The sequence below is a fragment of the Halichoeres trimaculatus genome, unplaced genomic scaffold, assembly GCF_033239565.1.
Source record: "Halichoeres trimaculatus isolate MK-OKI-2021-1 unplaced genomic scaffold, fHalTri1.1 fHalTri1_scaffold_24, whole genome shotgun sequence".
Classification (NCBI taxonomy): domain Eukaryota; kingdom Metazoa; phylum Chordata; class Actinopteri; order Labriformes; family Labridae; genus Halichoeres; species Halichoeres trimaculatus.
The window spans coordinates 2,347,268-2,362,578 of NW_027437202.1; the positions used below are offsets into that span (position 1 = coordinate 2,347,268).

The 15,311-nt window shown below is 43.4% G+C and overlaps 1 protein-coding gene across 6 annotated transcripts in view; it reads left to right on the forward strand.

Annotated features, from left to right (window-relative positions):
* Positions 1-15,311, forward strand: part of LOC141786059 (partitioning defective 3 homolog B-like) — a 152,947-nt gene that overhangs the window by 107,960 nt on the left and 29,676 nt on the right. For all 6 annotated transcript variants that reach the window (XM_074664760.1, XM_074664762.1, XM_074664761.1 and 3 more), the window contains 2 exons: positions 6,897-6,992; positions 7,228-7,482. In XM_074664760.1, coding sequence (XP_074520861.1) covers positions 6,897-6,992; positions 7,228-7,482 — 351 coding nt within the window. The remainder of the gene's footprint in view (positions 1-6,896; positions 6,993-7,227; positions 7,483-15,311) is intronic.

Below are 15,311 nucleotides of genomic sequence, written 5' to 3' on the forward strand. Positions count from 1 at the left end.
AAAGGAGGCTCGGCGTTACATCATACCTCTCCAAAGTGTTAATCTCCTCCTCTTAGTCCTCTCCTCCCTCCACCGTCCCTCCATCCGACTCCCTCCAAACTCCACCGGGATATTCACACTCCTCTCCAAATACATACAGAGCAATCTAATTACTGCGATAACATTTCTGCTTGGCTGATTAACTGTTCTCCCCGTGCCTCTCAACGCAGCAGCATCGCTTCTATATATTCCTAAGCTCCTTATTCCTCCCCAGCCGAGCCGCACTTTTCACGGCAGCTTTGCCTCTCCAATCCATCTCTCCTCCTTTCCTTCTTTCTTCTCCGGCTCTTTCTTATTCTTAGTGTCTCTCATTTACTCTTTGAGGACGATAGGCTTTTTAGTCGGCTTTTACTTTTCATTTAATTCTTTTATGACTTTCTTTTTACCTGCTTCTTGACTTACTTACCCATAATTCTTTGGAGTATTTGGACACTTTGTAGTTTTTAAAACCTGTTGCAAGAAATGTTAACCTCCACTTCAGACAGGATGCTAAGACTCCTCTGTGCCGGCATCACCTCAAACTCTCTTCACAAGTTCCATCAACTCTGAGAGCGCGTGAACTCGCACTCATAATCCACACGTCAATTAAATCCCCGTCCTGAGAGCACACCTTCCTCTAAACCCACACAACTTTGCGTCCGCGGCGCCAGACAGCATTCTCACATCCCTCGTTATGCGCGGCGATAACCAACCACCCACTGTCTCCCCGCGGCGGCAGATAGGAGAGCTTATTAAAACCGACTCCACACCGTCGGAGATGTTGTCACAGTTGCAGCAAACAAAGCAGTGGTAGCGCTGAGGAAGGAAGCAAAGAGGTGATTTGTGGAAGTTTAATGTGGAGCTGTGATGCTGCTCCGTCCACAGAGAGATGACGTGTTTGGTTTGTTCTCATTTTTGGCTAAATTTCAAACCAAATTCCACTGAGCGTGCTCCTGCTCTCACTTCCTTCCTCCTGCAGGGCTAATTGCACAGGTCAGCTCTGTGACATCACCGCCCCGGCTAACTGTGATCTTCATGTTACATATAGAGGCCTCATTAGAGCGCAGCTAAGTGAGCGCATGCACGTCACCCCCCACCCACCCCTCCCTTACAGTAATGAGAGTGACAGTAGCTGTTGTAATTACAGTCAGTCCAATTTCTCACCAGCTGCTGGCACTGCAGAGAGTCCCCAGAGCGACCGGCTGACTGCGTTTTTCCAAATCTGGATGTTGATTTTGTTAAGTGCAGTCGTCATTGCCAATGATGGCTGATGGTTTAGTTTTTTTTTGGAAAAGTTTCTGGGGAATTGAAAAAAGTAAAGAAAAAATATTCCAGCATAATCCAGCATATTTTTTAAAAAAGGGTTTCTGTGTGGATAAATAAACCTTTAACCTGGGGTTCAGGTCAAGGACAGTAACATCAGGACCAGTAACCATCCTCTAGAAGTTTTCGCGCTGTGGGCAGGTACCAAGTCCCTTCAGGATGTTTTTAAGTAGAAGGAGTTAAGCATGTAAGATTTTGATTGATTCACAGTAAAAGATCATTATTCACTTTTCAAACCCTTCTTTGTTTAGGATCAAGAGACAGAATGTTAGCTAAGGTGCCCTCCTGGTAGGCGGGGTGCTAGCTAAGTTGCCATCTTTGGAGCCACAAGGAGTTAAAGTGCCCCTTCAGAGCCTAAAAGTACATTATAGTGCCCTGTAGATAGGTGGAACTCAGGCTAAATTGCCATCTTGGGAGCGAACATGCTAGCTAAAGTGCTGTATTTGGAGCAGAATTTTAGCTTAAGTACCCTCTTTGAAGCCAAAATGCACATTAAGTGCCCTCTTTGGAAACAAAAGGCACGCTAAAGTGCCCTCTTGGTAGGCAAAAAGGTGTTATGTGCCCTCTTGGTAGTCATAAAATAGGCTTTAGTGGCCTCTTTGAAGTCAGAAAAGGGGCTAAAGTGGCCCCTTGGTAGGCAGAGCGCTAGCTAAAGTACTGTCTTTGGAGCTACAAGGTGCTAAAGTGCTGCCAATAGAGCTAAAAAGCACATTATAGTGCCCTCTTGGTTGGTGTTGCTCACGCTAAATTACCAACTTGGGAGCCAACGTGCTAGCTAAAGTGCTGTATTTGGAGCAGAATTGTAGCTGAAGTACCATCTTCTTTGAAGCCAAAATGCACATAAAGTGCCCTCTTGCTAGGCAAAAAAAGGGGCTAAAGTGGCTTCCTGGTAGGCGAAGGGCTAGCCAAAGTGCCGTCTTTGGAGCTACAAGGTGCTAAAGTGCTGCCTTGAGGGCCAAAAGACACATTATCGTGCCCTCAGGGCAGGTGGAACTAGCGCCAAATTGCCATCTTGGGACCCAAAACGCTGGCTAAAGTGCATTCTTTAGAGCCACAATGTGCTCACTTGCCATCTTGGAGGCCAAAACACATCCTAAACTGCTGTCTTTGGAGTAGAATTATTGCTAAAGTATTCTCTTTGGAGCCAAAAATTAGCGAAGTAGTCCCTTAGATACCAAAACATGGACTAAAGTGGTGCCTTGGTTGGCAGAGGGCTAGCTTAATTGCCATTTTGGAGCCACAAAGTGCTTAAAAGCCACCTTTAGAGCCAAAAAGCACGTTATAATCCCATCTTGGTAGGTGGAACTTGCGCTAAAATAAAATTGGCAGCCAAAATATTAGCTAAAGTGCATTCTTTGGAGCACAAGCCTAAGTAACCTCTTTGGAGCTAAAAATGCTCAAAGTACCCCATTTAGTACCAAGATGTGGACTTATGTGGCCCCTTGTTTGGCATAAACTTGCACAAAGGTGCTATCTTTGGTGCCAAAACTTGCACTAAAGTGCCCGCTAAGGAGCCAAAACACATGCTAAGTGATCCCTTTGGAGCTACAACTTGTGCCAAACGGTCCTTGAAAGCACATGGAGCTCCCTGCCCTATACAGAATGTGCAAGAACATGCACAGTTTGTTCCTTTTTTTCTTCCTGATAGCCCCTACCCTTTAGAAAGATGCTACTGAGCAATCGTCAGTTTTTAAGAAGTTTTTAAACTTAGTTTTATCCTTCTCAGTGGGACCTCTCTTTCCCGGCATTTACGTAAAACTCCACCGCCCCCTCATCGTCTCCTCTCACAGTCCCATCCCTGCAGAGGTGACGCAGGGGCTACGGCAGGAGTCTGCGGGCTAATGATGACAGCGACACACTAATAATGGTTCCCAGTAGCTCCTGTGACAGTGGGGAGTGTATTAAATGGGACACCGGAGCAGCCTGACTCACCCGAACCCCCTTCCTCCCCCCTAATGAGAGTTTGATGGAGTGGTTGTGTAGGGAGATAATGCTAAGTTAATGAGATGTCCTATTCCATGAGACTGTTTGCAGTTCCCTGCAGAGCTCCTGCGTTGATGTATACCGCTGTCTGCTCCAGCATGTGTGTGTGTGTGTGTGTGTGTGTGTGTGTGGCTGCTTACTTTACCTGGGAGCAGCTTTTCCAGATTATAGAGCGGCATGTTGGTGCGTTAGCTCACCTGCGCCTGTCTGCACTGTATATTTGTGCCATTTATTTCTCATCTGGCTGCGGCCTGGCATTCAACAGGAAATTAACTGTCATATTTCAGAAAGAGTGACAGCGCAAGAAAAGCGTGCTAAGAAGCCACAGAATTAATAAACGAGACAAAGAACGCAGGGAAAGTAATAAAAAATAGGGCAGGAGAGGGAAAAGAAGCAAAGAGACGTCGTTAACAAACAGAGGGCTGAGCGCGCGGGGAGTGGAGGGAGTTTTTGTGATGAGAAAACGGCAGAGTGGGATATAACCGCCTCCCTCATGGCAGGTACACGTCTCTAATTGGGATTCCCACCCCCCATTCGGCATCGCCCTGCTTCCTCCTGCTCTCAGACAATTCAGGAAGAAAAAGAAGCTTTCTTAATTAATGCAGATATAATGATGAGTCCGACTGTGGACCTCTGCCCCCTCTGAATGTTGATGAAGGAGTCTGTGTGGAGAAATCTGTGTGAGTGGGGGTGGGTGGGGCTAATCTGCCAGGCATGCTGAGCCAGATAAACCTGGGATTTTTGGATAATCATATATTTACGTGTGATATAATTAAACATCTGAGATTAATAGAGCTGATATTCCTCTGTTTTCTATATCGAGGTAATTTGTATTCAGCTTTTGGCTCCGGCTTAATGTGGGAGTACTTAGGAAATTAAAATAGTTCCATGACAGGAAAAAAAAAATAAAAGTGCAGAAAATATTCTGCAGCAGCGCCCACACTCTCTGGAGCAACTGATCTCAGGGAGTGTGAGGGTGGGGGGAGACATTACAGCAGAAGGAGCTTAGCTCCAGTGACATTACCCGCGGAGGAAATAAAGATGAAACAAGGCTGTTGTGAGACTGCACTGGATGCCACTTTCCAGCGATTTTACACGTCAGGATGGGTTTAACAGTAATGGCTCTGCAGCGAGGAAAATAACCCCAATGATGTCAGAGTTGAAGCCGGTTTGAGCCGAGCGTGTAAACATGAAGATGTTAAATCCTGCAGTAACAGGTGACTGCGTGGGTGGAGAAGTGGTTAATTATTATGTGTGCAGAATATTTAACTGGGGCTAAACATGCTGTGCTGTGGATTCGTCACCTATTTGCACCTTCTTTGCAGTAAAAAACAGATGCATTGTGTCCGTGTGCCGCGCTGCTGGCAGCTCCAACCCTCTCAGGTGTAAGTGTAGCGAGCACATTAGCTCAAAAACAACACTAATTGCTTTGCAGGATGGTGCCAGGCCAGCGCGGCAGCCCTGTCCAGGGCTCGACGCCGCTCTGAAGCTGCCGACACTCTCTCAGCCGGGGCCAGCGGGTTACCCATTCAGGCCACGTATCAGCCTGTAGCGGTAATGAGAAGTGCCGCGCTGTTAATGAGATAAACACAGACGTTAGATTGGCTCGGCGGGGGGCTCTGAGGAGAAGAGAAGGAGTGTGTAAGCAGGAGATGTAAAAGAATATGAAATATTAAGAGCTTTGTTAATTCCTCATAGGCGCAGGAAGAGCTTCATCTGGAGGTGATGAGTCTATTTTCTGGGAGCAGAATGATGATGGTGATGAGAAAACTGAGATGATGATGCTCTGTGTGCTTTGTGGCAACTGTACCATTTTTCACACAAACACAAACAATAACACACTGTGCCTGCTGTGACATTATAACCACGTCTGTCATGAACACACAGGAGCAGCTTTGAGCATGCATGTGTAAGGAATCTGTTTCTGAAATTGTCCCTTCAAAATAAAAGCACACCAATAATTTAATAAGAGAGTACTGAAGGTTTTCTGAAAAGCATACGATTCAGACCCCTGCTCTTAAACCATATCTAAGCTATACAAAGGTCTATATGAACTACATGGGGACGACGTGCCATATGTTAAGGAAATGTGGGAGTTATCATTGATATCTAGCAAAAAAGCACCCTCTAAAAAATGGTTGTCAACACATTCCCCTACAGTAGAAAACTGGATGAACAGGACTACGATGTGCAATCAACCAGAGCGGTGTGCTGCTTGGCTGCATGACTGAGAAGGTGTTTGACTTTTACCGGGGGAAAAGCTGAGTCCTGTCTCTCTGTAACTCCCTCTACTCCACCAACTGATCCCTCTGTTAGCATAAATCCATCTGCTGATGAGCAGAGCAACATAACAAACTTGCAATGAGGTACGCTCTGACAAGCAGGGGCGGGTCCAGATTTTTTAGACTGGGGTGCCCCGACCAAGGAAACAGCTTAAAAAAAAAAAAAAAACTTGACTAAAACAAAGCATATTTTTTAAAAAAGTAGAACATAACTGAATAGTGCTGTAGTGCACTGAAAACAATACTGTAAACGCTTTTTAGCTGTAATTTTAATTCAAAATGTATAAAATGGTGCATTTTTAATGTGAAGGCAAACAAATCTGCCTTCTTTAAAACTACAAAGTGAAGTTGTTGAAACAGGAGAAGAGGTGAAACTTCAATTCCAAGAGTCAAATAGAGGTTACTTTTATTACGTTTTTGATCAAATTGAAACAAAACTGTTTTTAGTTAACTCTTGTCATTTTTTGTATTTATTGTTTTCTTTGAGAAAAAAATCGCCAAAAAATCGTAAATCGAATTTATGGTGAAAAATCAGGGATTTTATTATTAGGCCATATTGCCAAGCCTTAATTATTATTTTTTTTAATATTATTTCTTTTTTTGTTGTTTTTGAGCTTCTCAATTGTACATAGCTTATTCTTGTCAATGCAAGTTTTCTGATCTAAGAATATATGCAAGCAGCTAGGCTTTAACACCCAACCCTTCAGGTTTTCTTTTCTGTAAGGAAACCCTCTTATTTATTTATGGTCAATTGTTCAATGAGTTTTTTGTGCTTGTTTTATTATTAACGTTATTATTTATTTATTTATATTTTATTCTATTTTTAAACTAATTTTTTATTCATTTTTTCCCACCAAAACAATACTTTAATTAATCAGTTTTCAGTATACTTGATGATAACCCCAAACTTAGATATACGTCTACACAAAATGTGTTTAATTTAAACTTATTTGCATTCTTTCACTGTGAACCAATTATCCTGATTAAGATTGTGGGTAAGTACTTGAAAAATGTCATTTTATGTGGGAAAGGTGAAGACATGTATATAAATGAAAATGTTTTTATTTGGTTACTATCCCTGACATATAAACTTTTGATACAAATTTTTTTTCTTTTGATTTGCTTTCAAAAGTTTTTTATTAATGCCACATTTTATAAGAAAAGTCACACAACAGCTTGTTGCTGCAAAACATGTTTCAATTTTGCCTTGAATGAAAACTTAAATACAAAAAAATGAAAATAAATAGAAAATAAAAAAAATAAAAGTACGCCTTTGTTTGTGTTTTGTAGGTTTGGTAAGAAAAAGGACGACAAAGGCAAAGCCGGCAAAAACAAACTGGAGGCTCTGAGTGAGGAGGAGCTGGACAGGATCCCTGAGAGCAACAGGTGGGAAAGGAAACACAGATGATAACTCATGCAACCAGATTCTTTGATTTCATGCAGCCGTTTCAGAATGGACTCAATGTTTTTGTTGCTCTCCTCTGGTTTCGAAGTAAAACGCTGTGATTGACGTCCGACTTAGCAAGTTCTGAGTCATTGGGATGCAGCAGCACGCACCCACAGCTGCCACTCTGCCGCTCAGGCTTCACATTTAACTCCTCAAACCTCTCCTGTCTCACAGTTACGACCCACGCTATGCTGAGATCCTCGCCAGCCACATCGCCTCCGACCCCAACTCCTTCCCTGACGTCGAAGACGACGAGAGCGACCCCAACTACGCCCGCATCAACAACTTCCTCCAACCGCCGTCACCTCAGTCGTTCATCAGTCGCACACCCTCTCCTGCGCTACGGGCCTCATCGGACGAGCTGGACGGGCTTTACGCCAAGGTCAACAAGAGCAGACCTCCTCAACAGAACCCAACACAAGCAGACAGGTGAGGCCCAGTTTGACCTCACAATGTGCTTCTTTTTTAAACGTGTGCAGCTCTGGCTTCTGTAATCCTGCAGAAAGTTGTGTGTGCACACAAGGTCAGGAGTATTTGCACATATCTACATTCATGGTCTGCAGAGCTGGAGGATGCATAAAACATGAACGCATGCTTACACTGCCGTAACACACTCACACACACATATACACACTTTCACAGTAGTGCCATGCATAATTTATGCAAGTCATCTGTTATTTTTGCAATCTCTTTGACCTCTGTGAATCTTTAAAACCTCTAAAACATGATTATTTCTGCTTAATGAAAACATTTTAAATCATATTCATCAGCAGCACGGGTCAGTTTGAGTGCCAAGGATGAAAATATGGAGGAATATTAACAGTCCTGGTGTTTTTTAGAGCGTTTGAGCGTCCAAACACTGAGATAAAGTGTTCATCCTCTCCCTGTCTCGTCTTCTCACGCACAAAAATCTACATTGAGGCTCCAGGTGCTGCAAAAAACAATTCTGAGAGCACAAGGTTGCATCCGCTCCTATTTAAAGTTTCTCCTCAGACCACCAGCTGGATCCTCGTCGGCTCGCACTTTGCATTTTAATCTCATCCAGCCAGATTCAATAACAACGGGCAGGCTTTGATAAAAGCTGAAGAAGTGGCAGGACGCTGCAGAGAGGAGAATATTTGGAGGCAAAGAGGGGAACTTTGACCTGGAGCTGTGAGAGCGTCACTTCTTCTTTATCTGCTTTTTTTTTCCTGCCTCTCAGGGAGTGACAGGGGTCGCGTATTTATCACGTTTTCAGCATGAGGACAACTCAGGTGTAACAGCAGCCAGCGACATAAACATAAACAACAGCGGGGGAGAGGAGAGATGCGTGTTTTCTAGCTGGAAACTTTTGTTGTTCACTCTGTGTTGGCAGTTTGCTTAAGATCCTTTACTAAATCATTTAGGAATCATTTAGAGGGAGATCAGCGCACTGCGAACATGCAAAGAGGCACCTGGTGACAAGCAGGGGCGTGTCCAGACTTTTCAGACAGGGGTGCCTCAGTATAGAGGGATTATTTGTTTATCAACAACGCCGGATGCACACGCAACTTTGTCGCAGAAGCACTGCAGAGTATAGTGGTTTATCAACTGATGTGGAGGAGTTAACCACCAAAAAACACATTTTTTAACTAATTATCATCACTTAAAGGGACAGTTATTAGGTGGACTGACGATTTTAGAGGAGACATCCCGCTCTTCCAGACCAAAAAGAGCAGACTGCTGAGTCTGAGACCTGGTTCATAAAAAAGAACCAGAAACTACGTTCAGAGTTAATTATTCACCCGCAGACGTCGCTGGTGTTTCAGTGTAAAGTGTGACCCTGTTAACTGGCGACTCTCAGCCGTTAATCACTGATACTGTCAAGTGAGAGTCACCAGTTAGCATGGTCGCTATTAACAACTGAACTCTGGTTGCTCTGTGCCGGACTAAACCATAGTCTGTATATAGAGTGGACAGTGTGGCTTAGCAATTTCAGCCAGAGTCTGTGCAGTAGAGACTGTGAAGGATTCTGGGAGAATCTAAGTGGAGCCGGGTGACAAAAATAATATATTTTTTTTTTCTTTCGAGAGTCTAATCACTTCTTGACTCTACTTCCTGACATATTTTACAATCCCTGAAAACCATACACGATAACAGCAGCTGTCGATCATCGTGAAACATCACGCAAAACCTCGTTTTTAACCTCTTACAACTAATGAAAACAAAACTTTCCAGAAAAAAGAAGACTTGAATACAAGGCAGCCAAATTATATCTTTAAATCACCACAACAATCAGACATGAGAAACATTTCTCCCAGGTGTATTAATTTTTTAAAGTTTGACCACAGCCCATCTGGAATGACTGGGGAGATGGATTTTTTGACTTGTACTGCAGCCAGCCACCAGGGGGAGCAGTTTTCCTGGTGACCTTGCTCCGAGCTAAGCAAGATGTCGTCCATTTTTTCTTACAGTCTATGGTTAATCACTGGTACTGTCGGCTGTGAGTCACCAGTTAGCATGGTTGCTATTAACTCCAAACACCGGTTGCTCTGTGAAGGTCCAAACTTGATGGACGTTGCCTCTGTTGTATAGTATTGTTTCTAAAATCTGACCACAGAACGACGTACATTTTTATGCTGATAACAGGTTGAATTTAGTGTTTAAGACACGCCAACTGGTCTGAATGAATGGAGCTAAACTATGAGCTAAACGCTGCTTCTCTGGTCAAGATGTGTGCACATCTTTATGATGACGTAGACTGATAATCCCTTTATATGGAGGACTAAAACTGCCAAAATTACAAATAAATAAAAGTGAAAACAATAACAAAAACATTTATTTTTGCTTTTTGTAGTACAAATACAGGATCAACAGCTTTAACAGAAACAAATAAAAAAAAGGAACTGATAAAAACCAAACTAGACTAAAACAAAGCGTTTAAAAAAATTAAATCTTAAATCAAACTGAACAGTGCTGTAGTGCACCAAATATAGTACTGGAAAAGCTTTCTTTAGTTGAATTTTAAAATTCAAAATGTATGAAATGATTTTTTTTTTTGTTTTTAGTTGTACAGTTAACATTTCACAACTACCAATTTCTGCATTTTCTTTTAACACAAAACATGTAGACTGCATGTTTTTTTGCCAAATCATGCAGCTGCAGGTGATGTCAGCAACTGCTGAATGTAACTGATAAAGTAATTTTTAATCTAACTTAGTTACTTTAAAAATCAAGTAATCAGTAAAGTAACTAAGTAACTTTTTAAAGGAGTAATCAGTAATCAGATTACTTTTTCAAGGTAACTGTGGAAACACATGCTCAGTTGGACGGAGGTCTAGAGGCAGCCTTGGCTCATGGAGAGCGTCTTGTTTGGCCTCGTCTGTTTGCATGACATCACTGTTTTAACCTCGTGTGGAAATAAACCAGCCTTGAGGGGAGGACTGCATGTTTAGGGTCTGCTTCTGCAGACGAATATCTCTGAGTGAGTGTGTTAACCCAGAGTTTCACATGCAAGAACGAAAAAAGGAGGAGGAAAAACCCACGGAGGATTCTTATGCTAATTTACCGTTTCCTGTATGAAATAATAGAGGCCACATTAAAACTTCCCTCCACTAAACTCCCTGACAGAAATTACTATTGACTTGCAAATCAAAAAACTAAGCCCCAGACGCCCAATCTCATCCTGGAGGGAAAGAAAGGGAGCGGATACAGAAAGACGGAGAGGTTGGACGTGGAAAAGAGGAGACAGATGGGAAGGGAAAGCTGTGACAGACGGAGGGACGGAGCGTATAGGAAAAGAAGCCAGGATGGAGGAGAGGAGGAGAGGAATGGTGTGAGTAGATTTAAGAGGAAGAAGTGACAGAGGAGAAGATGCAGACAAAGGAGGAGGAGGGATAATTAGCCACAGTCTAGCAGGCTGACAGATCTGTTAGACCACTTTAGCTCTCATCCACTCGTGGTGGCTACTTCATTACCAGGCTGCCCTCTTTTTCCACACTCTTAACGTGTCACTTGTCCGTCGCTTCCTCTCTTTAAAAAGATCCTTGCTACTTTCCTCTTTTTGGCCCTTACATCACCGCGTCTCTTCCTCTCATTCACAAACTCTGCTGAAAACACACGGCCTCGCTGTGCGTGTGCGGCCGTCCATTCACACACGGTCAGAAATAGACACACACGCTACCACCCACATGTAATATGTCTGCCACCGTCGCCTAGCAACTACCACAACCGTGTGTGTGGTCCTGTGAGTTTTTTCCAGCAGTGTGCAGGAATCAGAGGTGTAATCATACTCATTCTTTGTGTATGTATAAATATACGCTCCCAGGCTTCATTCCTCAAATTTAAACGGTTTCCAAAGAGAGCAACGTATCTTTCTTTCATCTCTCAGGTTACTGTGAGGAAGAAATGTGCTCATTATGCAGCACACATGGGATTAGGAGGAATCCTTAATGCTAATATAGCTCCATCTCATTGTTTTCGAAGGTTAATGTGAATACTTCTGCGTGTTTGCATAGTTTTGCTAACAGAGACATGCTACTCCTCCCTCCTCCTCCTCCTCCTTCTTCTTCTTCTTCTGTCAAGGCCCTCACCGGTGGACTCCCGGCTCTGTCTCCCTAATTTACTGTCGGACATTTTCATTACGCCGCCAATGGCAGGTGTGCGCCGTGATGGGCGTCACATTTGATTAGAGCGATGCTAGAGGCTGACCTGTGGAGAAAAAAGGTTAGCTATGCTTGTCAAATTTTATTAGCCGGGAGGCACTCTTTGTTGCCGGAGCAAGAAACAAGGAGATGAGATGAAAGAGGAGGGAGGGAGGGAGGGAGGAGGGATGTAAAGGCGGGAGAGTTGTGGTGGTAACTGCACCACTGGGCTGAGGAAGAGGAGGCTGAGACACATCAGTGAGCGTGTTAGTGAAAAAGAAGAAGAGCACACACCTCCAGAGTTAACCTGATGAATCTTAAACCCCTCGACTAATAGGCTCTATGCATAGATCGCTTCAGCATTGGAGTGCGGTGGCATTGGCATCTCCAGTTACCAAAAGAAGCAGTAGAACGTGACATGACATGATAGCATCGCACTTTTTTTCTTTCTTTTCTTTTTTTTCTCTTTTCTCCCCTTTTTTTCTTTTTTTTTCTTCTTTTTTTCTTCTTTTTTTCCCTTTTTTTCTTTCCTTTTTCTCTTTTTTTCCCCTTTTTTCTTTTTTCTCCCTTTTTTTCTTCTTCTTTTTCCTTTTTTTTCTTTTTTTTATCTTTTCCCCCCTTTTTCATTTTTTTTCTTCTTTTTTTTTTTTTTCTTTTTTTCTTCTTTGTTTTTTTTTCTTTCTTTTTTCTTTTTTTTTCCTCTTTTTTTTCTTTTTTTTCTGTTGACTTTAAACCATGCTCAGTTGGTACTAAGGGGCCCAAAGTGAGCCAAGAAAATATTCCACACCATCACACCAGTAGCAGCCTGAACCGTTGATACAAGGCAGGATGGATCCATGCTTTCATGTTGTTGACACCAAATTCTGACCCTACCATCTGAATGTGGAGCAGAAATCCAGACTCATCAGACCAGGCAACATTTTTCCAATCTTCTATTGTCCAGTTTTGGTGTTGCTGTGTGAATTGTAGCCTCAGTTTCCTGTTCTTAGCTGACAGGAGGGTCACCCGGTGTGGTCTTCTGCTGCTGTAGCCCATCTGCCTCAAGGTTGGACGTGTTGTGTGTTCAGAGATGCTCTTCTGCAGACCTCGGTTGTAACCAGTGGTTATTTGAGTTACTGTTGCCTTTCTATCAGCTCCAACCAGTCTGTCCATTCTCCTCTGACCTCTGGCATCAACAAGGCATTTTGTCCCACAGAACTGCTGCTCACTGGATATTTCCTCTTTTTGGGACCATTCTCTGTAAACTCTAGAGATGGTTGTTGGTTAAAATCCCAGTAGATCTTCCCCATTCTGATGCTCGCTTTGAACTGCAGCAGATCGTCTTGACCATGTCTACATGCCTAAATGCACTGAGTTGCTGGCATGTGATTGGCTGATTGGAAATTTGCATTAACGAGCAGTTGGAAAGGTGTGCCTAATAAAGTGGCAGGTGAGTGTATATGCTAGCAGTTAGCATACATCAATAAATGTTGTACATTAAATTGTGCATAAGGCCTTGTGTTCAAAAGAAGAAGTCTTGAGCAGTGTTGGTTTTCTCCGGCGTTTTGCTCCTCTTTCAAAAAGAAGCCAACATTATAGCTGGAGAAAACTTCCCATTAAGGAAGAAGTCCTTTTCTTCTGTGTTGTTTATTCACACATGAAATGCAGCCGCTTGTTTCCCCGCAGCACCTGCTGGAGAAAGAGCTCAAAGAGAAAAACCTGGAGAACAACACGTCATTAGTGCAGACTGCACATTAAGTCATTTGTGTCTTCTGCTGCTCTTTCCCTGCAATTAAAGTTTGTTTCTGCAGATTTCTCTTAAGTGGAATGAAAAGAGGAAGCGGGGGAGAAATCAGGTTTTATTTTTAGTTGCATCCAAAAACAGAAAACAGATCCATGATGAGTAATGTGTGCTGTGTCTCCATCTAAGCGGTTATCTGGTGAAAGGTGTTTTTTTTGTCTCCAGTTTGAGCTTCCTCCCGCCTGTAATCCCAATCCTACAGAAAACCAAAGACTGACCACAGGCTTTGATGTCTGCTTACCTCCAGCATGCAGCAGCAGAGACAGAAACCGCCTGCCTTAGCTGTTTTCCCCCCAGTGTGTTGTGTTTAAATCAGCTGGCCGCAGCAAGAAGAAGTCGCCAAACTCGCCGGCGGCGGCGCACACTTCCTAATTAGTCTGCCTCCACACTGGCGAAACACCACGGGATAGATGCTGTCCTCGCACTCTCTCCCGCAGACGGGTTTTTGTTCTCGCTCCAGCTTCCAACGCTCTTCTCCAAGTTTTTTCTTTTTTTTTTTTTGTGCAACTCCGTCTCCGCTGTTTGGTTTCTGCTCTCATTCTGTCGTCTGATGCATCTTTCATTTCCTGCTCCTGTGTCTCATCTTCTTCCTCTCTTCCTGCAGCCTCCATCCTCATCCTCCTCCTCCTCCTCCAGCTTTTTCTTCTTCTTCTTCTTCTCCCAGAGCGCTCTCAGATCAACGGGCATATTCAGACGCTCTGAAATATGGATGAAATATGATGCTTGGAGGGAAAACATGTCTTGACTTAAGTGGTGTCAATTCCTGTGCTTTGGTTAATACAGCAGAAGACGTTATTGATTTATTGATCAGATGCAGTCTATTTACATATTATATACTCCAGCTGATGCCCTTATGAACTCATGAGACATCGCTGCATCAGGATTAGACCGGATACACGTCTAACTCTGAGTTGTTTTGCTTCAATTGCTGCAAAATGTGGTGCATAAAACACTTTTTGCACTTTATTTGGATCTTAAAGGTGAGCTGTGTCCTTTGCAAGCGTGCATCTGATATTCCATTACCGCTGTTTGTGTTTATGCATCCAGCCTGAGGCCTGCAGACAGCCAATCAGCAGCACTTATTAGCCGCTGATGACAACAGGGGAGCCTACCTGCCTCCACACACACACACACACACACACACTCAGGAGAAGACACACCACACATCAACACACTCACGTCCCGCTCTTCTGTCACTGTTTGGAAAGCAGCCTGCTGAATTGTCAACCTGTCAAAGTGCGACTCAGCAAACCTCAACACCCCCCTCCCCTTCCTCCCCCCTCCTCCTTGAATGTTTTATCCCGAATCAGCCTCAGTCTTCAGCCATTAATATGATAATATTTGGCGTTGTCAGTGATGGAGGCCGAGGCATAATGAGATAATTACAGTGTTGTTTCATTTGGAGAGCGACACGCACGCTCAATCAAAATGGCAGCTCTAATTACGGGCCGAGGGATTGGCTAATGGCTTCTGTAGGAGAGGGTGGAAAAAACTTTGCTTAGCTCCGTGCATCGTTTCTCTGAGGCTGTGCTTCTGTGCATGTGGCTGTTTACTCGTCTGCAACGTGTTTAACTGAACTGTAAATTCTGACGTGACATGATCAGTGGTGTGCAAGTCAGGGGTCCAGAAAGGGCAGTCCCCCCTCCTGTAGCCCAATTGTTGAAAAAATACACTAAAATGCTATGAAGCCAGAACACACAGAAGCTTCTACTTGAATGCAAAAAAAATACTACTTATAATAATAATTTTGCCCTTAAGGAGCCAAAACAAACACAAGAGACCAAAACAAGTTAGTGTGGCCTCTCGGGAGCAAAAACACATGATTAAGTGCTTGAGGCCATAACACATGCAAGAGTGCCTGTTTAGGAGCCAAAACA